This window comes from Misgurnus anguillicaudatus, chromosome 11 (genome assembly GCF_027580225.2).
Source record: "Misgurnus anguillicaudatus chromosome 11, ASM2758022v2, whole genome shotgun sequence".
Taxonomy (NCBI): domain Eukaryota; kingdom Metazoa; phylum Chordata; class Actinopteri; order Cypriniformes; family Cobitidae; genus Misgurnus; species Misgurnus anguillicaudatus.
In genome coordinates this window covers 10,273,604-10,300,437 of record NC_073347.2, presented here as the reverse complement: position 1 = coordinate 10,300,437, position 26,834 = coordinate 10,273,604, and the positions used below count along the sequence as shown (strand labels likewise).

The 26,834-nt window shown below is 38.7% G+C and overlaps 1 protein-coding gene across 2 annotated transcripts in view; it reads left to right on the top strand.

Moving 5' to 3' along the window:
- The window catches only part of thada (THADA armadillo repeat containing), a 125,333-nt gene that overhangs the window by 72,501 nt on the left and 25,998 nt on the right, over positions 1-26,834 (top strand). For both annotated transcript variants that reach the window (XM_055170930.2, XM_055170929.2), the window contains exons 29-31: positions 13,904-14,072; positions 20,291-20,403; positions 25,733-25,815. In XM_055170930.2, coding sequence (XP_055026905.2) covers positions 13,904-14,072; positions 20,291-20,403; positions 25,733-25,815 — 365 coding nt within the window. The remainder of the gene's footprint in view (positions 1-13,903; positions 14,073-20,290; positions 20,404-25,732; positions 25,816-26,834) is intronic.

Below are 26,834 nucleotides of genomic sequence, written 5' to 3'. Positions count from 1 at the left end.
ATTAACTGTTAACGTTACTTAACTCTAATCCAGCAGTGCGTTCTCCATTGTTCTTCTTAGGTAATGTTAAAAAGAAATGCTTCTCTTCCTCAATGTCCAGACATAAATGAAGATATTCCTCACGTGTGTGAATAAAGTTTATAATCCAAACATGCGGTAAAAAGTCTTTAAATCTGATCAAACTTTACGCTTTGCTTGTTATGGTTGAACAGCTCGTGTCTTCATTACCATGTCAACAGCTGTGGGCGTGACCAAATTAAAGATAATGAAGTCAGCCAGGAAAAACTGTACTCTCTTTACTTCAATGCAGATTACATAAACAGGCAATATTTGTTTTTGATTATATTTAGCTTGTTTAAAAGTAGACATTTCAGGCTTTCTTTGGATGTGTGTATCATGCTTGTGTGACGAGTATTCGCGGATTTTTGTAACGTGTTTTGAGAGACAGCTGGCGGAGACAGAAATGTCTGGATGCACACCCTGTTTATTTTCTTTATTTGACAAAAACAAAAAGATCTGTTGTTGTTGTGAATGAACACATATTAAAGAAGACCCTTTACTGTTTCAAATGATGTCAAACACGTAAGTGTATGATTATTAATGATGGAGTATTTTAAGTTGAGTCTGCCATGATAAGGAAAAAAACGTCAAAACGCGGCCCCGCGTTTTTGGACCCCAGGGGGTTAAACATGGAAAAGGTCAGATTTTTTTTCCGGACTATAAACTGCACCGGAATATAAATCATTTCACAAAATCCAAGCCGAAGAACAGACATTTATTCTGGAAAGGCAAGTTATTCAACTAAACAATAGCAGACAGAACAGCAGGCTGAATAGATTTCTATACGTTAAAGTAATATTATCAGTTATTTAAACAATAAACAATAGCATACAGAACATACCTGGAAGGTTGAATAGGCTAAATTAACCGAACAAGCCAACTAGCATGAAGTTCGCATACTCGTCATTCCACATTACTGAACCCATTGAATTACATAAATACAGAAGCAGCAAATGGCGGACTCTCACGACTGTAGACAGTAATGTTGTCTCTTGCCTCATAAATGTCAAAATTAATTCATACTTACTTACAAGGCGCACCTGACTGGAAGACGTAACACCAGCCAAGTTATGGAAAAAAAACGCTGCTTATAGACCAAAAAATACAGTATGTCTCATTTAATAGCAATGAAAAGGTTATTAGTTATTAATTGTAATGCTTTATTTTCAAAAAAGGCATTTCATTGGTATTTAATCTCTTCAAACCAATAAAAATGCTGATCAAGCAATTAAAATAAGGCACACTGAAAAAAAATCAGGTCTGATTTGACTGTCTTTTGTTTTAAAAGTGCAAAAATCTCTACTTCTAAAAAAGTCTTTCACTGTCCTTTATGAATAAAGGTAAAAAGTTAAAAATTTGGTCAATAGGGCTTATTCGCAAACACCGGAAGTCGCTAGCCGCGGCCATCTTGTTGACATAACATCTGTCCTGCCCCTAGCCGCACGTAGATTTGAGTCGAGGGGAGCAGTAGCCTAATGGCTTAATCTCGTCTGTATTAAGAGAAGATGAGCTTGATTATTGTGGAACAATATCAAATAGACCCAATAGCCTTAAGTAAAGATCCGTCCTTATTGCCAGCCGTAACTTATCCGGATATTTATAACTATATCGTTCATACAGTATCCGCATTCATCATACAAGCACTTAAGGGCCGTTCACATTATAGCTATAACGATAACTATATCATCGTCCACATCACCAAACAATACGTTTATGCTAATTCGCTCATGGCACTCGCGCAAATCACTTGCCTTTAATATTGCTTGTAATAAAAACTTTTGCAGTCCTCAACACGCTGCGTTTCGCGTAACGCTAAACAGTGAATCTAATAGTTTGTGTAATCTCTTACCTTTTGGCATAACAGTTAGTTAATGTAATAGATTAAAAAGCATTACGTAGTCAATTTTCACAGCAACTGGAGGTAATCTAATGTTATAGACCTCAGCAATGAGCTTCACTGTCATTTTAAGTGGCCGTGCACTTGAAGTTCAAATAGATTTTAATGCTATCAATGGTTTATCCTTAATCAGGTGGAAAAAATCGCTCAGAAAGTGATCCCAATGATGTCGTTCATTGTATCCGTATCGTTATAGTTTTGGTGTGAGCTCCGCTATTCTGTTTAATATAAAACGATTTTCAAAACTATGTGAACGGCCCTTAATTCCCTACCTAGTATCAATGCCAGACCTATTATTATGTTCATATAGTTATTAATACTAATTTAATATTTATGGCAGCTTATTTGAAAGAGCAGTTTCAGCCACTGCTTACAGCTAACCATATGTGATCAAATTATGGGGACAGACTTTGCTGTGAGCATATATCCCTAACGTTACCTGTGGTAAAATGATGGGGACAGACTTTGCTGTTGGGAGTCTCTCCTTCGCTGGTTCAACTCCTCTGTCTCCTTCCTTTCATGTTTTCTGACAGTCGGTATCGCATAAAAACTAATTCCGGGGTTCTTTTTGCTGTTGTTAGAACATCCGTGTATTACACCACACACCATCGCGCGGTTTAAAAAAAAAATGACACCGATAATACCATGCATAATACCCACGCTGCCTCGCTTGTCAATTGACAGACTGACAGTTTTATGTCAACAATATGGCCGCCGCGAACATTGATGACGTAGATCGAATAAGCCCTATAGTCTAAAATATTTGGTAAACCTCCCTTTTAACCCGGAAAAAAAACTACTGCACCTTGACATTCGCGCGCTATCATTTATCCAATACTTCTTCTGTTCACCTAAAAGGACTTTGCTGAAAAATTGCCATGGTATTTAACGGATTCTGCAAACAAAGTGGTATTTTACATTTACATTTAGTCATTTAGCAGACGCTTCTCACGGACCGCATCATCTTGCACACACACGCTCGTCTCCGTGCAGCTTCCAAACCATCAAGCATGGGCACATATGCAATACAATTGATTTCTCATACAAATGATTACTTTACCAGACAGGGCAGCAATAATTTGCGTCATTTATAGACCATTCACAAATTAAGGATGAAAAAGTGTCGAAATGTCTATAGGCATGTGTCCACATGCACCGTGCGTTAACATATTTTTTTTCTTTTACTGATAATATGAATCGGTCATAATTTCTTACCTTCGTTTAACTGTTAACCGGTCAATATGAACATCCCTACTTGGGAAGATATGTGTGGTGGTTTGCTCATAAATGGAGTGGACTGCTTTGTTGTCTACCACCTACACAAGCAGCTGCCTTAATCAAAATGAAAATAACCCAATTCAGAATGTCCTAGATAAAAAACAAATCTATGCCACACAAATAGCACACAGGGATGTCTTGACCCTGTTGTTATCAACCATGTTTTGCACTGTAAAATACAATTAACTCTTTCACCGCCAGCATTTTTAAAAAAAGTTGCCAGCCAGCGCCAGCGTTTTTCATGATTATCACCAAAGTTTAATGCCTTCCAGAAAATGTTCTTCTTTAGATATAAAAACATACAATATACCAAATGAAAGAACAGAACCTCTGCTTTCAAAAAAAAAAAAAACATTTCATCCTACCTTGAGTAGTTCTTTTTTAATCAGCTTTTGAATATGGGTAGGTTTCTGCAAAAACACCACATTTTGAGCAAAAAGCAGAGATAATTCCATTTTTGTGACGGACTTTTCATAGAGATCCCATTCAGAGCGATCTTTAAAACAGACACAGACATGCAGCAGCTTCCCAGAGGGCAATACTTCCGGGTTTAAAAAGTTGCGGAAGGGCATAATAGCGGTATTGCGGAAAGAAATTGGCAGGGAAGCGTTTTCTTTTGATTGACGAGATATCTCGTCAATGGCGGGGAAAGAGTTAAGGTTCAACTTAAAAATGTAAGTTACCTGGTTGCCTTAAAAATATTAATTGACTCAAAAAAGTCAAATCAATTAAAAATTTAAGACAACCAGGTAACTTGCATATTAAAATCAAACCAACAAATTATTTGTATGGTGTACTAATACTGGCACTTCAGTGTCACGAACCGCACAAGCAGGATCTTCATCAGCTCCTACTAAGAGTGACATTGTTTATGGTTTTATCAGGACACTCTGTCTTTTCAATTGGAAGAGCAATTCTGTTTGATAAACTAATCCTGATGATAATTCATTTCCTTTAATTCCTTCAGCTCGGCACATTGCTGGACAATCACATGAGAACGTTCTGTACAGGTGCTGTGACCAAAAGCCTTGGACTCGCACCAGTTTTTCTTCAATGACTTTGTTCAGTTTCTCCCATGCGTATGCCAGGAATGTTCTGTACAGCACACGAACACACCGTGGGAGCCAGATAGACGCTTGGCGATCTGCAAAAACTTTCTTTGGTCCTCTAACACAGAGTTCGACCTTTTCTTTATCTTCGTGGATACTTGATTTGATGAAAGTGTGAGTGTTAGTGTGCTTCTCTATAGCACCAGGGCCGGCCCGAGGCATAAGCGAACCAAGCGGCTGCTTAGGGCCCCGCTGGCCACCAGGGGGCCCCCGCCCCAATCGTTTTTTAAATGTTTTTTTATACAATTAAATAACTTAAACAGGTAATATAAATGGATGAATGAATGAATACGAATTTATAAATGAATAATTAAAGACAATAACATTTTGATTTGCAGACAACTAGCCTATGTGTCTGCAGTGCTAGCGTTTTAGTCAGGCGCAACATAGACACCTGCGCCACCTGCGCGTCGGTGCGCAAGTGCACGACGTCGTCACTCACTGTAAACAATGATGAGCCATTTGACATGTCACAAAAAAGGATATATCCCTCTGGGGCCGAAAAGAGAACAAAGAAAAGGACCGAGGATGAGAAAAAAAGAGCAAGATAAAGGTATGTTTGCATGATTATATACAGTATGTTTAATTTGTGTTAGTGGTGTGACAGATCAACGTTAATCCCATGGTTCGGCTCGCATGCGCTTAAATAGTGAAAGTTTATCATTTGCACGTGTTTCAAAGGCTTGCAAAAGTTAACATTTCAAGTGATTTTAAACAATTTATCCCGCAAAAAGGCGCTAAAGTGAGCAGTATTCTGCATGCCCATGCGGTTGAAATTGTCCAGCCCAGCTCCCTTCAGAGATCAGAACACTAACACACTTTATGTTTAAACTTTAGAGAGAGTTACGCTATGTTTTGTCATACTGTAGTCCATTAACATACATTTGAGGAATAAAGCACTGAAAACAACATAACGTTTTTATGCTCCGCCATCTGTATTTCCGTCTGTGTGAGCGCGCGGCGTATAAGTGCACTTAGTAGGGCACACATGGAGAGACGAACATAAAATCTTTCTGTTCTTGACAGGGCACATACAAACAAAATGATCTCCACAGAACTCTTTTCCATTAAAAACATTTGTTTATGTCTTTGGACGGTTTATGTATAGTTGAGGCAGAACCAGGTCCGTGCTTCTCTTAAAGAGACAGTTAATTAACCTACTTAAGTCTGTGTCATTAATGTTAATCAAGTGGTAAAGCATTGCGCTAACAGGGCAAAAGGTCATGGGTTCGAACTCAGAGCACACATAGTGATAAAAATGTTTACCATAAATATGAATTAGCTGCTTGTTTTGTATACGTGGCTTATAAGTGTGTTTATATGTGTAAGTCTATATATACATGTGTTATATGTTGCTGGAGTATCTGTTTAGTAGCAGTTGTGTGTTTTAAGCCCTTGTGTGTGTGTTCAGTGTATATCTACATCAGAGCCAAACACAAGATAATATTTAGATATTAGCTTCTTGGGTATTAAAATGCAGAAATATGACACAACACTGGAGGACAAAATTATCGTCGCTGTATATGAACATTCGGATCTGTATGACACGTAACTCAAAATGTTCAAGCGTCCAAACTAAGTGCGAATGACGCAAGTTAACTCCAAATGTTCAAACGTCCAGACTAAACGCGAATGACACAAGTTAACTCAAAATGTTAAAGTGTCTAACTAAGCACGAATGACACAAAGTAACTCAAAATGTACATGCGTCCAACTAAGCGTGAATGAGGCGATTACACGAGGTAAAGTGTCCAGCTAAGCGCAAATGACGCGAGTTAACTCAAAATGTTGAAGCGTCCAACTAAGCACGAATGACGTAAGTTAAATCAAAATGTTCAAGCGTCCAACTAAGCACGAATGACGTAAGTTAACTCAAAATGTTCAAGCGTCCAACTAAGCACGAATTACGCGAGTTAACCCAAAATGCTAAAGCGTCAAACTAAGCACGAATGACGTAAATTTACTCAAAATGTTCAAACGTCCAAACTAAGTGCAAATTACACAAGGTAACTCTAAATTTACAAGTGTCCAGCTAAGCGCGAATGACGCAAGTTAACTCAAAATGTTCAAGCGTCCAACTAAGCACGAATGACGCGTTTTAACTCAAAATGTTAAAGCGTCCAAACTAAGCGCAAATGACGCGCGTTAACTCAAAATGTACAAGCGTCCAAATAAGCACGAATGACGTGAGTTAACTCAAAATGCTAAAGTGTCCAACTAAGCACGAATGACGTAAGTTAACTCAAAATGTTCAAACGCCCAAACTAAGTGCAAATGACGCGAGTTAACTCAAAATGTACAAGCGTCCAACTAAGCATGAATGACGTAAGTTAACTCAAAATGTTCAAATGTCCAAACTAAGTGCAAATTATGCTGGTTAACTCAAAATGTTTAAGCGTCCTTACTAAGCACCAATTACACGAGGTAACTCTAAATTTACAAGTGTCCAGCTAAGCGCGAATGACGCAAGTTAACTCAAAATGTTCAAGCGTCCAACTAAGCACGAATGACGCGTTTTAACTCAAAATGTTAAAGCGTCCAAACTAAGCGCAAATGACGCGCGTTAACTCAAAATGTACAAGCGTCCAAATAAGCACGAATGACGTGAGTTAACTCAAAATGCTAAAGTGTCCAACTAAGCACGAATGACGTAAGTTAACTCAAAATGTTCAAACGCCCAAACTAAGTGCAAATGACGCGAGTTAACTCAAAATGTACAAGCGTCCAACTAAGCATGAATGACGTAAGTTAACTCAAAATGTTCAAATGTCCAAACTAAGTGCAAATTATGCTGGTTAACTCAAAATATTTAAGCGTCCTTACTAAGCACCAATTACACGAGGTAACTCTAAATTTACAGGTGTCCAGCTAAGCGCAAATGACGCGCGTTAACTCAAAATGTACAAGCGTCCAAATAAGCACGAATAACGTGAGTTAACCCAAAATGCTAAAGCGTCTAACTAAGCACGAATGACGTGAGTTAACTCAAAATGGTCAAACGTCCAAACTACGTGCAAATGACACAAGCTAACTCAAAATGTTCAAATGTCCAAACTAAGCGCAGATGATGCGGGTTAACTCAAAATGTTTAAGTGTCCATACTAAGCACCAATTACACGAGGTAACTCTAAATTTACAAGTGTCCAGCTAAGCGCAAATGATGCAAGTTAACTCAAAATGTTCAAACTAAGTGCAAATGATGCGAGTTAACTCAAAATGTTCAAGTGTCCAACAACGCGTGAATAGTGGGATTTATTTGCTTCATTCGAGTCTGGTATGAATGCACAGTCAGAGGTAGATGGATGGTTGGCTGGTTAAAGAGATGGAGAGAGATCAGAGTCAATGGAGCTCTGTCTTTCACATGCAGGGTTAAGGGACTGGTGGATTATTGGCTGTCTGCTTCTTGTCAGTGGAGGTATGCAGGCCCATCCACCCAAATGAAGTCCACATGTAGATGATGTTAAATATAGCATCGTCTTTGCAGCCGCAGACCCCTCTTCTCCACAGGCGTGCGTGTACATGTGTGTTTCAGGCCCTGCTGTCCAACGACAAATAAGTTAGGATAACACTTTGCTTCTGTGCCTGTTTGACATATGAGACAACCTATGATTAGTTACCTGAGGAGATCCGAGTTTAATTCTTGCTGGGTTTTTTCATTACTCGGGGGTTCACAGTGTTGACAGCATGGTTATCAATCCTAGAGATCTGATCTCTTGGGTTGTCCCTCTATTTGTATTGTGTGCCGAAGTCTTGAAAGCCTTGTCAAAGCTGGATCTGTTAAGCTTCACTCTGTGAAGCATTTGAGAAAATGGGCTTTGTGGGCTTTACCATGACAACCTATTATTTGTTATCCGAAACCATAATCGAGTACGAGTGCATATGATTTTTGCAGAATCTTAAGATCCATCTGCTAACATTTTCGCACGCAACGCAGTGAAACATTAGGTCCTTCAGATTCGTGGAAGCTGTTACAGAAAGCCCTGCTGGAAATAAAAAATGTTTATGTTACATGTTACAAGTTCTTGTAAACTTGACCATGATGTTCTGTCAGGTTTATCACCGGGTTGTCCAGCTTATCAGCTGGGTACCAAGATGGAGACTGAATATCAAGTTCAAGAATATATATATATATACCCACAAATTCTGACTAGTGGCAGATACCAATTGCAGATACCAATATATCGGCCGATATTTGACCATTTTTTATTATCTGCATCGGCCGATAAATCTTTCCGTTTAGTTGATAGATTCTCCGTTTTGGTCATGTTAGTGCATTAGCATTGTGTTCCTTAGGAAGATGAATACACTCGACCCCACACAGCGCCCACAGACCGGTTAAAGCACAACACCAAAGCACCCAGAGAGCAAACTAATTCTTTCAAATCACTTTACCTCATAAACAGTGACAAATCCCATGAACGACTCTTCCTCGGATATGTGCGTTGCTGTCGGTAACTTATAAATAAGATGCTGTCTCGTGTGTGTGTGTGTGTGTGTGTGTGTGTGTGTGAGGACAAGACATATGTTCAAGTTTGTTATTTTTTGATGATAAGCTACATGCTGCTAACTAAGCAAATATATAACTTTGGCTGTGCATTTTGCAATGTTTTACCTCATTACATTTTTTAATTAAGAGAATATTGCATAAATATTATGCAAAATAAATATTAATGATATTACACAGTGTCCGAAAATAGTCCCCTGCGATTGAAAGTCACCAAGGGGACTATTTTCGGGCGCTGCGTAATATCGTTGCGCCTGCTGCAGCCATGGTACGGCAGCAAAGTCTATTACGCCAGAATAACAGTATAGTTCCTTACCATATCTGACTAGAAACTTTTAATTTTTTGTCTGTCTTAGTACACGATGTAACTACAGAAGAGTCAAGTTTTAATTAGGAAAAATATCCAAACTCTGGTCATTTTTGAGCGAGATGCTAATGGTCTAATCAGATTCAATGGATTATGCTAAGCTATGCTAAAAGTGATAGAGCCAGACCTGGAGATCGCCTGAATGGATTCCAAAACTGTAAAAGTCAAACGTTTCACTCTAGGGGAGCTGGAAAATGAGCTTTTTTCAAAAAAAAAAGTGTCCCTTTAATTGACAACATGCCAGGGTAAATTTGCAGAGGTGTTTGTAAAGAAGGGTCAAGACTGCAACTCGACTGTGTATAAACTTAATGTAATTGTCCATAAAAGTATTTGACACTTATGAAATGCTTGTAATTATACTTCAGTAATCAGTATACTATAATTATACACATGTAAGGATACATTTTCTTAGTTTAAAGATGTCTGTCAGTTTGAGTGCAGATGCTCCGTTAAAGAAATGTATTATACATGATAATGAGTGTATTCAAGAAGCATTGTGAGATATATGGTGATGTAATCAGAAAAAGTCCTTGTTATTCAGGTCAGATCAGTTATTAGTATTTACCTGTTGGTGATATAATTATTGGAATGCCTCGAGGCATGGCTGTTGAAAGAGCTGTGGTTTATATAGTCAGAATTATACAACGATTAAACATTGTTATTAACGTCATTTGGGAGAGGCGGTGGTGGCCGCAGGCGTATATCACATAAAGTTTGAGCAGTTAATCTGCTGTTGCTTACAGCTTCTTTTGATTGAAAGATTTACTAGATATAAACTGATGAAACCTAAAGGGTGTAGATATGTTGCGTTTCAGTTGTGTTTCAATGTAGTCTCTGATGTTTCAACTAAAATTGCTTAAGATGGCATCTGGGTATGCGACATAATTAAATTAAATAAAGCATAAAATCTTCAACTCCAATTGACATACGGTGCACCTACATACAAGCTTGCCTACACAGCTTAGCATTTCTGTAAGTCAAGAAGCACAGACTGTTTCCAGTGCAAGCATGTGTTTATCTGCTGTAACACATTTTTCTTTGTCTTTTGGATATGCAGTCATTGTTTTGCATGCTTTGCGGTCTTTGCTTGTCTCAAATGTTGACTTCCATTTGGTGAAGATGACCCATTTGTTATGCTTCAAAAGGTTAACTATGATCACCACGATGTGGTTGCTGGTAGTGTCGCCTGCAGGCTGTACAGGTATTTTGATGCTTGGCTTGAATACTCTCACTTATAGGGGCTTATTAAAGGCAGAGTCCACGATGTTTGAAAAACGCTTTGGAAAATTAGACGGGCCGTCTACCAAAACACACTTATAGCCAATCAAATCAAATAAAATGCCGGATTGCGTATGTGTGGGGCGGGTCTATCAACAGAAGGTCCAGATTCTATTGGGGTAGGGGCGTGTTTGTTTAGGTGATTTCAAATATCAACATTGGCTTTCAAACATCATGGACTCCGCCTTTAAGGCTTTAAAATATTTAATAATTAAAAGTCTACACCATTAAAGCTGTAACTTACATTAGTATTTTTTGGTATTGTCAATGTAAGTATGATTGCTGATGCAAGGCTGAATTACATACAACAGTTGTCTAAATGGCTATTTGGCTTATTTTCGCCATCCGTGCAACATGGATTACATCGCCTCTGAAGCGCATTTCCTCTTTGGCTGGAGCAATTATTGGTGATTATAATGAAGGATTACCAAAAGAAACACATATGCGCTAAATCCTACCTGGAACGTGTATTAGGAAAGTACATGAGGTCAATCTTTAATGTTTTTTTTTTAGGCTGGATGTTCCAGAAGTAAAACTACCTCCTTGCTCAACAGACACCTGCGCCGTCACATATAGCTACACGTTCAGAAACATTCAGCTGTGTTTATACAGTGATGTACTTTCTGGAGCGTCTGACAGAACTGCGTGTGCCATTTCAATGTCTCTCGTGCACCTTAACAACTCGAATAAACTGGATCCGTTGCAGGCAGCGCTCACTCCAGGTGCTGTCCCGAGACTCTCGTGTTGTTTCGGAGCCAGACGAAAGTTAGGTTCGTTCGGTTTTAGTAGACTGCCGAGTCATGCTCGAGGAAAACTGTACCACCAGGTCTAATAAGAGCCAGATGGCTTTTGAGCTGTAATGGTGGGTCGATATTAAGAAAGCCCCTTGGAGATGGCTAGCCTCAGACTGCTATGTTTCTAAAATTACACTCTTCCAAACTGTCATTTCCTCTCCAAAGACTTTTAATGAGACAAATTAGCACTGATAGTTAACATGTGAGGCCAGCAAAGGGGAACGGAGACTTTGGCGGTCATTAGATGGGAATATGTGTCTGTTCCGATGTTTTTGTGGCTTTGAGGCGTATCGCTGCTTCTTTATTTACATGCATGAAGCGCGAACGCAACAGGTTAGGCTGGTTTCGTGTGTGCAGTGGTTTGTACGTGTGACACGTGAATTTCTGTTGTCATGCTGTGACTGCTTAAGGTGACATCATGTGTGTGTTTGTGTGGTAATATGGATGGTATGGAATTTACACTCAGCAGGTAAGGTGTTCATATGTCTTTTTCTCCACATTAGCCTTTTTGTTGGTTGCATTTACCATGCATTCATGCACCAATAGTCAGTATTCCTGATCATCAGACCTGTTGACACTGGGACTCCCGCCTTGTATTCATGCCACATCAACTGTGAAAAGCGTCACGTGTATTTTAGTGCACTCCTTAGCTGGTACCAGGCAACCTTATGGCTCACACCCATTTGTAGCAGGTCACATGGTGAATGACCCCGTGGCCTACACTTGGTTATCAGCAGTTTGGCAAGTTTTTAATGTTGAAGAGGTAAAATAGAGCAGATTGCTTTATGTATGACCTACTGTGCAACTGGCCTTACTACCATGACCTAGGAGGAGAATGTGCATATAGTGATTCTGACCTGCATACTCACCATGCTGAAACCTGCCAGATGTTTGCATGTTTGTAGCTTTCGTATATTTTTTTATCTGTTTATCTCCTAAACATCAATTAATTTCCATATAAACATGATTGCTGGGTTCTACTCCATTTTTCACTTTTTTCCTGTCTTTTGTATAGATAGATATTTCACATCTCTGGAGCTCTTGAAGGATTTTTTGAAGGAGTTTTGTTTAATTTTTGATTTAGTGATTGTAAATCACTCAACTCAGAGAGTCATCAGGGCGTCTGCTCTGAGAATCTGTTGACTGAGCTCGAAATTTTCCCACTGTCCTCCCAATGTTGTCTAAAATTACATGTATATTGCATATATAACATGTGATGTATGCAATTTTTTATATTTACAAGTCACAACAAAACATGTCAACACATATGGTTTATATTTCAACCTAAAATCAACCAAAATGCAACCCATGCAATTTTTTATAATTACAACTTATTAATAGGCATTTTTTTATAATTACAACTTTGTAAAATGAATCCAAGTGACAACAAAACCTGTCAACACGTGTGGTTTATATTTCAACCTAAAATCAACCAAAATGCAACCCATGCAATTTTTTATAATTACAACTTTGTAATATGCAGTTTTTTTATAATTACAACTTTGTAAAATGAATGCAAGTGACAACAAAACTTCTCAACACGTCTGGTTTATATTTTAACCTAAAATCAACTAAAATGCAACCCATGCATTTTTTATATTTACAACTTTGTTAAAATGAATGCAAGGCACAAAACCTGTCAACATGTCCGGTTTATATTTCACCTAAAATCAACCAAAATGCAACCCATGCAATTTTTTATAATTACAACATTGTAATACGCATATTTGTATAATTACAACTTTGTAAAATAAATGCAAGTGATAACAAAACCTGTCAACACGTCTGGTTTATATTTTAACCTAAAATCAACTAAAATGCAACCCATGCAATTTTTATAATTACAACTTTGTTAAAATGAATGCAAGGCACAAAACCTGTCAACATGTCTGGTTTATATTTCACCTAAAATCAACCAAAATGCAACCCATGCAATTTTTTATAATTACAACATTGTAATACGCATATTTGTATAATTACAACTTTGTAAAATAAATGCAAGTGACAACAAAACCTGTTAACACGTTTGGTTTATATTTCAACCTAAAATCAACCAAAATTCAACCCATGCATTTTTTTATAATTACAACTTACAGTAGTAATAGGCATTTTTTTAATAATTACAACTTTGTAAAATATATGCAAGTGCCAACAAAACTTGTCAACATGTCTGGTTAATATTTCAACTTAAAATCAACCAAAAAGCAACCCATGCAATTTTTTATAATTGCAACTTCATAATTAGCTTTTTTTTTATAATTACAACTTTGTAAAATGAATGCAAGTGACAACAAAACCTGTCAACACGTCTGGTTTATGTTTCAACCTAAAATCAACCAAAATGCAACCGATTCCCACTACAGAAACGTAAAAAGGGAAATATTTTCTTTAAAATTTCCAATAATAATGATCAAGAAAATGAATAATAGTTCTTCTTTTTTCTTTCTGTTGTCGGGTCACATACGTTGTATACGTGAGATGTGCACATGCACTGACATTTTGACAAACGCATGTGTGCTTCGTTTGACTTCTGTAATCAATCTCTTATTCATTTCTAACAGTGTGTGTTAATCTGAATCTGACAGTTCAAGTGAATGAAATATAATGTTTTTCCAGGTGCGGCCACTCGGCTGTTTACCGCACACGTGAAATGGCCGCGAGAGCCCTGGTTCCATTTGTACTGGTGACCCAGGTTCCTTCAACCCTCCAGACGCTGCTGGAGGAGCTGCCACAAGAACCTGGAGCGGGAATCCAACAGAACCACATACATGGAACACTGTTACAGGTTTGTGAGTCCTCCATAGTCGTCACGTATTACAGCAACCAATTCCCTTTTTTATGATGCATAACATTATGCATACTTAAGAAAAGGCTTATCTGCCATGCAACTACATGACACAAAATTATACAAGTGTGTGAATGCCATTGTCACTCCTTGCGATCTGCTTTTAAAGTTAATACTTAATGTTAAGCCACATAGTCTGTCAGGTGGTCGTTCACGTCATTGACACAAGTGAGTGAACATTACAAGACGTGCAAAGTTCACATGAAGTGTACCATTTGTATGGATGTGGAGTAGGGTTGGACAAAACTCGTCATATTGTTGAACTATTATAGTAGTACTTGAGATATTTGTTTATTTTGCATAGGTGCAAAATTTTGTGTTGTATGTTTTTGTGTGGGCTGTTATCTGTTATCCCACACGTCTATTATGACTTCCTGTTTGCTTGTTAATGCCTGTAAACATATATTTAAAAACAGTGCAGACTGATCTTAAGAGAGATACAGGTTGAGAGCTTCGGCTTCCTGCATTTAACAACCTAGTGACAATGCTTTGACTCTTGATTCTTACAGTATGAAAATTTTAAATGTGTATTTGTACAAGCAGAGGAGCAACAGATAACAGATTGTGTACATAATCCTGTGTGTATTTGTGTGGAGGAGTGTGAAGTGTGTTGTAGATCAGGCGCTGATAATGTCATAATGTTTATTTTAAATGGAGAGCTTCCTTTATGCTGGTATCTCATGTGAATACCTGAAACGCATGAAAGGCTTGTGTACGTGTGGACCAAAGCATCGGCAGAGAGAAACCAATGGCAAAAATGCCTGTGTACATACAAAACATTCTGCAAAAAGGAGTTTTATATTTGTGTGGCGTATGTGAGTGATGCTTTCCCGTGTAAAATTTGCTGCCTTGATTGTAAGGTGTTTTAAATGGTTACTAAGGTGTTGATATGCAGTTGCTCAGGTGATCTGGTTGGTTTGTAGTTTTTTAGGTTGATATTTTCTAGCCAAAATCAAAAAGCGAGTCTGTAGATTTTTGTTTGCCCATTTTATTGCACAGGTTTTTTATTTATTCAAACATGTTTCCTCATTTTAAGCTATTCATCTACACAGTTTATACAATGTACGATGTACACCCACCAGCCACTTTATTATGTACACCTGTCCAACTGCTCGTTAACGAAAATTTCTAATCAGCATTTAGGCATGTAGACATGGTCAAGACGATCTGGTGCAGTTCAAACCGAGCATTAGAATGGGAAAGAAAGGTGATTTAAGTGACTTTGAACGTGGCATGGTTGTTGGTGCCAGACAGGCTGATCTGAGTATGATCTATTGGGATTTTCATGCACAACCATCTCTAGGGTTCACAGAGAATGGTCCAAAAAAGATAAAATATCCAGTGAGCAGCAGTTCTGTGGGGGCAAGTGCCTTGTTGATGCCAGAGGTCAGAGCAGAATGGCCAGACTGGTTCGAGCTGATAGAAAGGCTACAGTAACTCAAATAACCACTCGTTACAACCGAGCTATGCAGAAGAGCATCTCTGAACCACAAGCAGAAGTCCACACCTGGTACCACTTCTGACAGCTAAGAACAGGAAACTGTGACTACAATTTGCACAGCCTCACCAAAATTGGACAATAGAAGATTGGAAAAACATTGCCTGGGTTGATGAGTCTTGATTTCTGTTGAGACATTCGCATGATAGGGTCAGTATTTGGCGTCAACAACATGAAAGCATGGATCAATCCTGCCTTGTATCAACGGTCCAGGCTGGTGGTGGTGGTGGTGGTGTAATGGTGTGGGGGATATTTTCTTGCCACACTTTGGGTCCCTTAGTACCAATTGAGCCTGAGTTTTGTTGCTGACCATGTCCATCCCTTGATGACCACAGTGTACCCATCTTCTGATGACTATTTCCAGCAGGATAATGCACCATGTCATAAAGCGTGAATCATCTCAGATGGGTTTCTTGAACACGACAGTAAGTTCACTGTACTCAAATGGCCTCCACAGTCACCAGATCTCAATCCAATAGAGCACCTTTGGGATGTGGTGGAATGGGAGATTCACATCATGGATATGCAACCAACAAATCTGTAGCAACTGCGTGATGCTATAATGTCAATATGGGGCAAAATCTCTAAGAAATGTTTTCAGTACCTTGTTGAATCTATGCCATGAAGGATTAAGGCAGTTCTGAAGGCAAAAGAGGGTCCCAACTGGTACTAGTAAGTTGGGCCTAATAAAGTGGCCCGTGAGTGTATGTCAAGCATGAGGTTATGGATTTTTAAGGAAAAACCCTATCTATGAGAAATGGTAGTAATATTAATATTTTTTTAGCAATTAAGATACCACTATTGAATGAATCCATAACTAATGTCCATTGTTTGGACAAACAGGTAATCCCGCCTCAAACTTACACCAACCTTACTTAGGCCTAAGCCTAAAGCTTTAACTGTAGTTCTTTTTTACACGCACAGTCGAATTGATTACCTGCAGATTACCTGTATTAATCCATTGGAGCCTTGTGGATTATCTTTGTGAAGGATGGATGCCTTGAATTAACGGTTCAGGCTGGTGGTGGTGGTGTAATGGTGTTTTCTTGACAAACTTTGGGCCCATTAGTACCAATTGAGCATCGTGTCAACGCCACAGCCTATTGTTGCTGGCCATGTCCATCCCTTTATGACCACAGTGTACCCATCTTCTGATAGCTACTTCCAGCAGGATAACGCGCCATGTCATAAAGCGCAAATCCTCTCAGACTGGTTTCTGTATTAATCCATTAGAGCCGTGTGGATTATCTTTGTGAAGGATGGATGCACTTTTTGGGGGTTTGAAGTCAGAAGTTGTTCCTTGATCCCAGTTTTCTACCATTTATAAGCTTGGAAGTGCAAGGAAACGTACTAAAATGACTCAAATTGTGTTCGTGTAAAACATGATAGACACATGTATCTCGGATTGCTTGAGAGTAAGTAAATTGCGGGGTAATTTTTATTTTTCGCTGAAATATATCATTTTAAGTAGGTCTAAAGGTGTGACGCATTATGCAGTTTTTATCGACAACCTTTTGAATCGACGTCCCCATGGCACATTTGCCACCTTGTGGATCAACAAATTACAGCAAGAAATTTAAATGTACCACCAAAAAAAAAAAAAAAACGGTGCTGTGCATAGAGTTTGTGCATACTATTCTAATTACGAAATTTGTGTCACGTGCACTGTGTACTTATCCTCGTATATGCGTAAAAAGAAAACTATACTTAGGCCTTAAGTTGACATGTCAAGATATACAAATTACTGCAAGAAATTTAAATGCGCATGTACCACCTGTCTATACAAAAAAACAGTGGTGTGCATACAGTACTTGCATACTATTCTGATTACAAAATTTGCGTCACACGCAATGTGCATCTATCCTCGCATATACGTTAAAAACGAACTATACTTAGGCCTTAAGTTGACATGTCAGCCTGCTTCAACAATCAGAGCACACCACAATTTTTCAATTTCAGTAAGTCTAGCTATGACTGGATGGCTTATAGTTGTCTGTGCACATTAAAGTGTGATTGCTGAAAGTATTTTAACACGAAAAAAATTACCCACTTCGCCTGTAGTTGCGTGATTCATCACTCTTCAGCTTTCTTGTGGGCGCTGCTGACCATAAGTAAATGCTGCAGCGTTTTCTTTCATCGTGCAGGAGAAAGTGAATGAGCAACACAAAAAGCTGAAAGAATAAGTAAGGGGTGAGGAAAACATGTTGCAGATGTTGTTGTCTTAGTCCAGATTTAAGGGCTCCTTGTTCTTCTGTTATATTGGATACATTCAGGCACACGTAAAAAAAAAACTTTGAGTGCATACGTTGATGCTATTAAAACTAACGCACACACTTTCAAGCAAATGAACTGATTTTTGATACCAGGACAAACTGAAAAAGTGTGTCAGCTCGGCGTTTCAAAGCAACGTCTTGATGACAAAACCAGTTCTGCTTGAACCCTGCTGAGTTCACCCAAAAATCCCTGTTGACACAACTCACTGATTCCTTTCAGAAGGTGGATAATGAGGGAAACAGATTGAGCAGCACTAACCCAACCTGACGCCTATGCCCAAGCTCCGAGCATTCTCCAACACTAGTGCTGCTTACCCACAATCCAACAGCCTTTTTGTCTTCAATAAGATTCAGGTTCCATAGGGAAATTAATCCTGTGTGTGTGTGTGTGTGTGTGTGTGTGTGTGTGTGTGTGTGTTTTCAAAAAATAATTACTGTTAGAGGACACGTGTGCCAGATGGGGATCTTGTACACACACTGAAGTACACACAAGGTAGTGTACACTTCTTTAGTTCAGCTGGTGTATCTTTATTCCAGGTTATTTACTGAGATCGATCTGCAACATTTTATTTTGTGTATTTATAATTTTAACAACCCACATAAGTGGCTTGAAATGTGTGCATTGTTTAAAGCATTATTGCATTTCAACTGAAACAGGAAGTTGAAGTGGGCCATGCAGGGTTCCCACGGGTCCTTGAAATCCTTAAAAGTTTGTGAATCTGGGGGGAACAAAATTCAAGGCCTTGGAAAGTTTTTGAAAATATACATGCATAGATACAGGTCACTGAAAGTGCTTGAATCTTTTTATGCAAGAAGTTTTCTGGAAAAAAATCCAATCCAAAAAGATAATATCATAAAAATTCTGGACTTTTTAAGCATACATGTTAAACTGTTTACTTTAAATGCTTATATCTTCTGTATGTGAATGTTGATTCATACTAAAATGCTTTTTTGCATAATTGTGTTTGACACATGAAAACATCTTGGGTTACGTATGTAACTGTTGTTCCCTGAGAAGGGAACGAGACGCTGCTTCTCCCTTGCCATACGTCCAGCGTCCCTGTAATGCCGTCTTTGACAATATTTCAGATAGTGATATACTTCCTGCACCCTGTCTTTGTTGTTAAGCCTCACCATTGGTTGAATTTGATATACACATTCAGACACACTTACCATTGGAGGTGTCCCCAAAGTGTCACAGCAGTGACGCAGCACGAGTTCCCTCAAAAGGAAGCTGTAACAATGTATCTTAAAAGGTAACACGATGTAACCTTGTTCTCACTTGAAATGTGTCCCCACATTTAGTCCTTGCAATTGAAGGTATTGGACCTGGAAAGTCCTTGAAAGGTCCTTGAATTTGAAGTTAGCAAAGGTGTGGGAACCCTGGACATGCTGAGGAGCTCCTCCCCCTTTTAGCCAATAGCATTCAATCTTCTTAATGTTTTGTCAGTGTTTTAATTAGATATCTTTAAGGCTAACATATTTATATTATAAACTATAAAGCATCCATTTTGATTTCATGGGAATTAAAAAATGTTAGATCCCTTTTTAAAATGTCTACTTGTTGTTACTTTTCTTATTTGATCTCTAGCTGTACGCCTTAGTGTGTCAAACGTCAGCATCCAGCTCACGCTGTACTTGCGCGCTCTGTGCGCAGTTTGTGTTTCTTCTAAATGTCTCATCTCGGTTTCTGTGTGCACCCTGCTGAATTATGGACCTCGATGGGGTGTTTATTTTTGCCCTCGGCCGCTGCCGTCGGTTTGTGGTCGGTCACAAGTTGTGTAGTTCGTCACTATAAATGTGTGCACTTCTCTCCGAGGGACGCTGGTCGTTACGGGGCTTCCCCTGCCGGAGTGAGCCGGTCCGGGTTGGATGTGTGGGATGCAGGGTGTGGGCCGCTTGTGTTGGGGGTGTCTGCAGTTGGAAGGCCAGGCCTGGTATTTCATGGTCAAACTTGTTTTGCCCTGTGCTTGTCCCGCCTGGTGCATAATGAGTGGCTTCCACATTGCGGCTGTAACACAGTAAAAAGACTATTTCAGCACGGCCTGCACTCTTTAACTGGGATACCATGTATAGAGCCGTCTACTATCATTTACTTAACTATATTTCTCTCTCTCTCAATCATTTCTCTCTCTCTGGTCTTTATTGGTCTTATCGATTTTTTTTTTTTTTCAGATTTTCTGAGCTCTTTGTAATTTTGTCTGCTCTGTTTTCAGTCTCTTTTTTTTAACACAAAGTAAATTGCCATATAAGTGCCTTCAGTGTGAATGCAAAGACTTCCTACAAGTGGTCTCGGGTTCAATTCCGGAATGTGGACCCTAGTGTGTTTTTTAATGCACATCAACGTGATCATTTTTTAACGTAAAAGTGTGCTTTCTCCTCCACAGGTGCTGTCGCTGTTTCGTTCCTACCTGACAGACACTCGCAGACCCCAGTTAGGAAGCGGGCAGGACTGTGACATCTCCCAACTCCTGTTTACACGTCTGTGGCTCGCCACAAGGTGGGTGCTTTTGGTCTCGTACATGAACCGCTACTTTCATTACAAGAAAGTGGTCCGAAGATTCTAGCTGACCTATGCATCCGACTGTGACTCAATCATCTGTGTAAATCCAGTTCTCTGTGTCTTGTTCTCCGCTCACTGACCCAGCACATGGACGGCAGCACTGTAGGGAACTTGACACGGCCGTGTGCCCTTTGACCGTTGTCACTCATCCATACTGATGTTTATGTCAAACACATTACAGAGAGAGAGAGAGAGAAGCTGCGTTTCCATTGCCCTTTAAATAGTGGTCGACTGATATGGTTTTTTTTGGCCAATACCGATATTAAGAAAGCTGTATGGCTGATGTAAGGTAATGTTATTACATTGAAATAAGAGGCAAACAGAAAATTGGTGAAAGTAATGCATAACATTTTTAGCTATATACTCTTTTAAAGTACTTAAAACATATTTACAAGACGTAATTACTGTGGATCTGACGGTACTGTTTGAATAAGTGTCGCAACATAACATCATATTAAAAAGTGTATAATGATTGGTCATTTTACTGTCTGTCAAATTTTGGCTTTACATTGAGTGACACTGAGTGTCTTATTATTATTTGTTTGTGATTGTTGCGGGCAAAAATCCTTGATCTTGTGGCAGGTTTTCTTAAGAAATGCAATGGAATATGCAGGATATTTATGCAATTTTATGCGATGAAATTGCGGGAACTTGCCAAAATTCTGAACTTGCAAAAACTGCGGGAACATGCAAAAAGTGTTTGCAGCTTTTCATTGATGTTCACGTTGCATAATTACGTCACTTCCTAACATTCCCATGACAACAGGGGACATGACTGCGCATGTGTGAAGTTAATACAACATTTTCAACTTTCTGCTAAAATATATATGACTTTTTGCTACAAAAATGTGGGGATTATGAAATCATGCAAGCCTCACATGTTTTGCAAGCAGAAATCTGGAATTGATGCAGTGAAAGTGTGGCATATTTAAAAAATGCAGCCCCCGCATAAATATGCAGACTTTGGCTGATTATGCATTGAATCATGTGATCGCATAATCGTGTTTTTCTGGAGGGACTGTTATTACGAACATCAAATTTAAGTATAAGAGAAATTAAATTGGAAAAAAAATCGCCCGATGCCGATTAAAAAAAAAATCCAAATATCGGCCGACCTAAATACTTGTCTGCTCCCAAGTATAAAAGGTTTTCCTTGCCAATAATGTTTGGATAACATGATTTAAAGGGGACATATCATGAAAAAATGACTTTTTTCATGTTTAAGTGCTATAATTGGGTTCCCAGTGCTTGTATCCATTTAGAAAATGTGAATAAGATCAACCCAGTAACTTAGTTTTGGTAAACAATTCTCTGCAAGCATGTGAAAAAAAATAGGTCATTGTAATCTGGCTCCCCTCGTGATGTCAGAAGAGGATAATACCCCTTAATCTGCACTATCCAACCACGGTACTGTCATTTAGTGCAGATCATTTGCATTTAAAGGGACACACCCAAAAACAACACATTTGCACCACAAAGTGGCAATTTTAACATGCTATAATAAATTATCTATATGATATTATGAGCTAAAACTTCACATACATACTTTGGGGACACCAAAGAGTTATTGGACATCTTAAAAAAGTCTCAGGAAATGTCCCCTTTAAGATAATGTACTTTTACCTCCAAGAAACACCTATACATTGGCGCTCCTAAGTATAAGGGACATTCCTTGGCATTTATGTTTGAATAATAATCATTTTTACATCTCTTTCGGTTAAAAAAAATGCCTAGTGCGGTGGATGTGATATTAGTAAACCTACCAACATCAGTCGACGTGGTGTTTGGAATGGCTTAATGGAAATGCCGTCATTTTGCAATGGCCTATTGTCGACATTTAGAACGATATTTAGACGTTTAACGCTAAAGTTTTGCACAAATCTGTAATGGAAACACAGAGAGAGATTTTGGGAAAGTTAAAGGTGGCCGAATGGGATATTAACATACTGCTCACTGCATACTGTGCATTAAATATTTGATTCTCTGTGTTTCACTTTTGATTTATTCATGAATACAATGTAATGTTAAGAATATTGCATTGTGAGCAACAGTGTTGTACATAGAAAGCTTTGGTTATGTGCTACAATGTCATGCACAGTATACAGCACATACTACATTTCCAGTCATATGGGAGTATGCCATTCCAAACATACCCAAACATACCCAATACACAGAGATTTAGGAAATGTAAACGTAAATGGAAACTAAATAGGAGAGATTGGCTAAAAAATGAAAGCGAAACTGTTGGTGGAGGAAGAAGAGGAAATGAAAGAAAAATGACTTGTTTACAGACTGATTAACCTCAATAACCAAACCACAAATAACACAGGAGGTCGACTTTTTGACGTGGTCTCTCTGTTTTTACCAGTCTGGTAATTCTTTGAATTCTGAGAAACATTGTGCCATTCAAGAGTGCAACAAATAGACACAAAAAGATGAAGCCAGACGTTCAGAGAGGGACTGTGTGTATGTTATTAATATCTCACTGACGTCAGATCTGAACACTGGCCCTCTTGTTCTCACCGTGCCCACGAGCATTTGCTGCGCCGTGGTCACACACACACACACACACACACACACACACACACACACACACACACACACACACACACATAACAAATTTACTCTTCCATATACTCACTCGTTTCTGTAAACACACACACGCAAAGGTTGCTTGTGCGATTGGTCTGAGATACACAACCCAGAATTCCCTTTGTGCCCGTGGAGTAGCACATGTGATGTTTCACGGTCAGCATCCACATCAGTTGTAGACCTGCTATCATGTACCGTTCCTGAATGTTATGAATGATAATGCGTCCAGGTGAATTTGGTAGGACTAAAATTGACAGCTAGAGAAATTTGCTTGAAGTTTTTTCACCTCCTGCCAAAGATGCAAAGCGTTGTTTGAACAAAACTAACAGGAAGTGATGTGCATTACATGTGTAACTGATGTTTTAAATTGTTCATCTGGTCACTTTATATGTAACCCAGTCTGTGAAAACCAAGCAAATGTCAATTTTTGTGAGTTACTGTTGTCTACATAAAATCATCCTACATATGTAAACGACATTCTGTGAAAATATAACCTTGATATCTTTAATTATGACAGAGTAAGGTCACAAAGGTCAAAAATTAGGTGTATTAGGTGCATAAGAAAAAGGTGAACAATGTAACAATTGTGTTTTTACATGTTGTTAAAATGTACTTAAATTTAAAGTGTCTGCATGTGGTTACACCATAGACTGTAAAAAATACGAACGTGGTGTCCGTGACGTCAGCTGTAGGTTTCTGAAGAGCATTTTTGAAGCCCAAAGTAGGCGGAGCCTGCCGTTGCATTTTAACTGGTTGCTGAAACCACCCCTGCCTAGCTTGACGGTTGTGACAGCAGTGGCAGTTCACCTATATAGACCAAAAAACTTTTTGTATCAGGCTATAAGCGTATTTATTTCTGATGTAAAGTTGGGCATTTTAACATGAGGGGGTCTATGGGAATTGACTCCATTTTGGAGCTAGCCTCTAGCGATAGTCGATGAATTGCAGTTTAAGTCACTTCCATATTGGCTTCATGATAGTCACCAAAAGGTTGCCCCTTGGGTTACACTCTTGACGCTTGTACACATATATCTTGTTCACCCTGTCAGTCCAGATTTTGGTGCATATTCGATTTGAACCCAATCACATTTAGAACGTGGAAACGGCCAAAAACCACATGAAATCTGTTTTTTCGAATTCGTTTCAGGCTACATTCAGAGGTGGTTTAAAATCTGTTTCAAATCGCATTTCTGGAAGTCTATTTCAGTTTGACCGCTCTGATCGCATTTGTGTAGCTTTTTGGTTACATCATGCTGTCACGTAAACGCAACCCCAACGCAAACTTTTGGGAAAGTCCACGTATTGGGGAATATAGTTTGTACAATGTCAGACGCCGAGGCAGATTGTCGTGCCAGCGCAACGTCATTGCCATAGAAACAATGCAGATAATCCAGAACATGGCAGGACGTACAGATCAGATCTGAACAATTGACTGTCAGTGAGTCTGTCAAATCGGATATGCACCAAAATCGCATATGGACTGACAGTGTGAACAAGGTAAAAAAGTACAATGTATTAAAGGGACACTCTAAATTATGCAGTGCCCGAAAATAGTCCCCTGCTATTGAAAGTTACTAAGGGGACTATTTCCGGCGGCTGCGTAATATCACTACACCTCCTGCAGCCATGTTATATCAGTAAAGTCTTTGATTATTACGCCAGTTTGAGAGTATAGTTCCATATCTGACTAGAAAATCTCAACTTTTAATTTTCCGTCGGTCTTAGTACACGATGTAACTACAGAAGAGTCAAGTTTTAAATAGGAAAAATATACAAACTCTTTGGTTAATCCTTAGCGCAATGCCAATGGTCCAATCAGACTCAATGGACTATGCCAAGCTATGCTAAAAGTGGCAGCGCTGGAACCTGAGATTGGCTGAATGGATTCCAAAACGGTAAAAATCAAATGTTTAACTCTAGGGGAGCTGGAAAATGAGCATATTTTTCAAAAAAAAGTGCAGTGTACCTTTAAATGTTCTTTTTCTTGTGCTGTCAGAGAGAATGATAGGAAAATATTGTTTTCAGCACAATGTTGCTTTCTTAACAGACTAAGTAATATTTTTTGGCAAGTTTTTCAGTACAAACAATGTGTGCAGGCTAAATTGTAGCCGTCATTCACAATTACAACTTTATTGTGATAAATACCAGTTGTGATTCTTTATTTACATGCTGCCAACTCAGAAAGTCAGAGCCCAAACAGTTTTCCCAACTGGTAATGACTCCACCATGGCAGCACTCATATGTGCGCTCATCTCATAAAATTTGATCATTGCTTACTTCATACAGCCACTAAAATCAAATTGGGACCAGTTGGTTGGAAACTAGGAAAAATCTGCTTTCAAATGCCACACTGATTTATTGTATTTAATACAAATATTTTTAATATCCCAATGAGCTTTTCTTTCCTGTGTTGACATTTTGCTATTGATTTTTTATATTAAGAGCTCTTTGTTTTTAAATAACCGGTAGAAGCTACATTGCAGTCTGAATCTGCTTGCTAGTCGGTTGCAGGTGATACAAAATTAATTTCATGGGTTCTTAAGTATCCAAGTCTAAACATTTTGTGGTCACTGTACAAGTAATAAGATTACGATTAAACTGGTCTGAGTGAAATTGAAGTAAATACAATGCGTAGTAAATAACCGTTCTCCTTCTTCCACATTCAAACACACAGAAGGAATCCATGTCTGGTGACACGTGGTGCCTTTTTAGACCTGCTGGGTTGTTTTTGTGGCTGCCTTCCTGTTTCTATACCAGGTAAGAGCTCATGCACCATCTCTCTCAAAAGAAACATCAATGTTACAAGCATTTCTTTTTTTGAATGCATTACTCCCAGTCTGGTTTATATACCAAAGTAACATGTTTGTTTGAGTTTGTTAATTTGACGGTGCTGGAGGCTTGTGGGCCTTTGATATAAAAGGAATGCTAAACCGTACAGATCTCTGACAGATGGTGCAATTGTGCCTGTGTGACCCAGTTAAAGAATGAGGGACGGCCCCTGCGCTTTTGCGGGCCCCATGTGTCGCGCACATGTGGGCATGGTGGCAGTGTTTATCGCTCTAAAACAAGCATACTCATACAGTCCCACCCGCCTGCCATCACTTACATAACAAACGGTGGGCAAGCATCAACACGTGCACACGGGGATTTATTTATACACTCTGGCCTCAACTTTCAGTCTTAACACCTTTTTTCGTCTACCTTCACTTTCATTTTATGAATTTTACTTGAGCTGCTTCTATTTTGTACTGTGTCTGGACTTTTTTTAATCAACTTCCACTAAAAGCGATAGTTTCTTTAAAATAAGCACTCTGTCATCATTTAGGTAGCCTCTTGTATGTCCAACTTTTTGCTGTGAAGCTCAAACTAAATAATTCAGGAGAATATTGATCATTGTTTTGTTTTTTACGATGAAAGCAGAGAGTGTCCCAAAAACTGCCCTTAAAAACAATAAAAGCAGCATTTTAGTAGTCCAAAGACCAGATTTACTAAAGAGGGCAAATTAGCGCAAGTGCTATATATAAATAAAGCACTGATGGGTTGGAAATGTCTGTTGGTGATTTACTGACAAGACGCATGCATGCTAAAGAACACAAACGCAAACATTTCATTTTTCATAATAACCAATGCAATCTAATAAAGCAACGATAATAAGCACAGTGTTAAAACATGTTTTTATTAGGCATTAAAGAATGGCACAAGTACCAGTAAATTGACATGTGCAAACGGTATTAAATCGTGTTGCGTGATTCATTTAAAAACGGTCCTGCCATAAT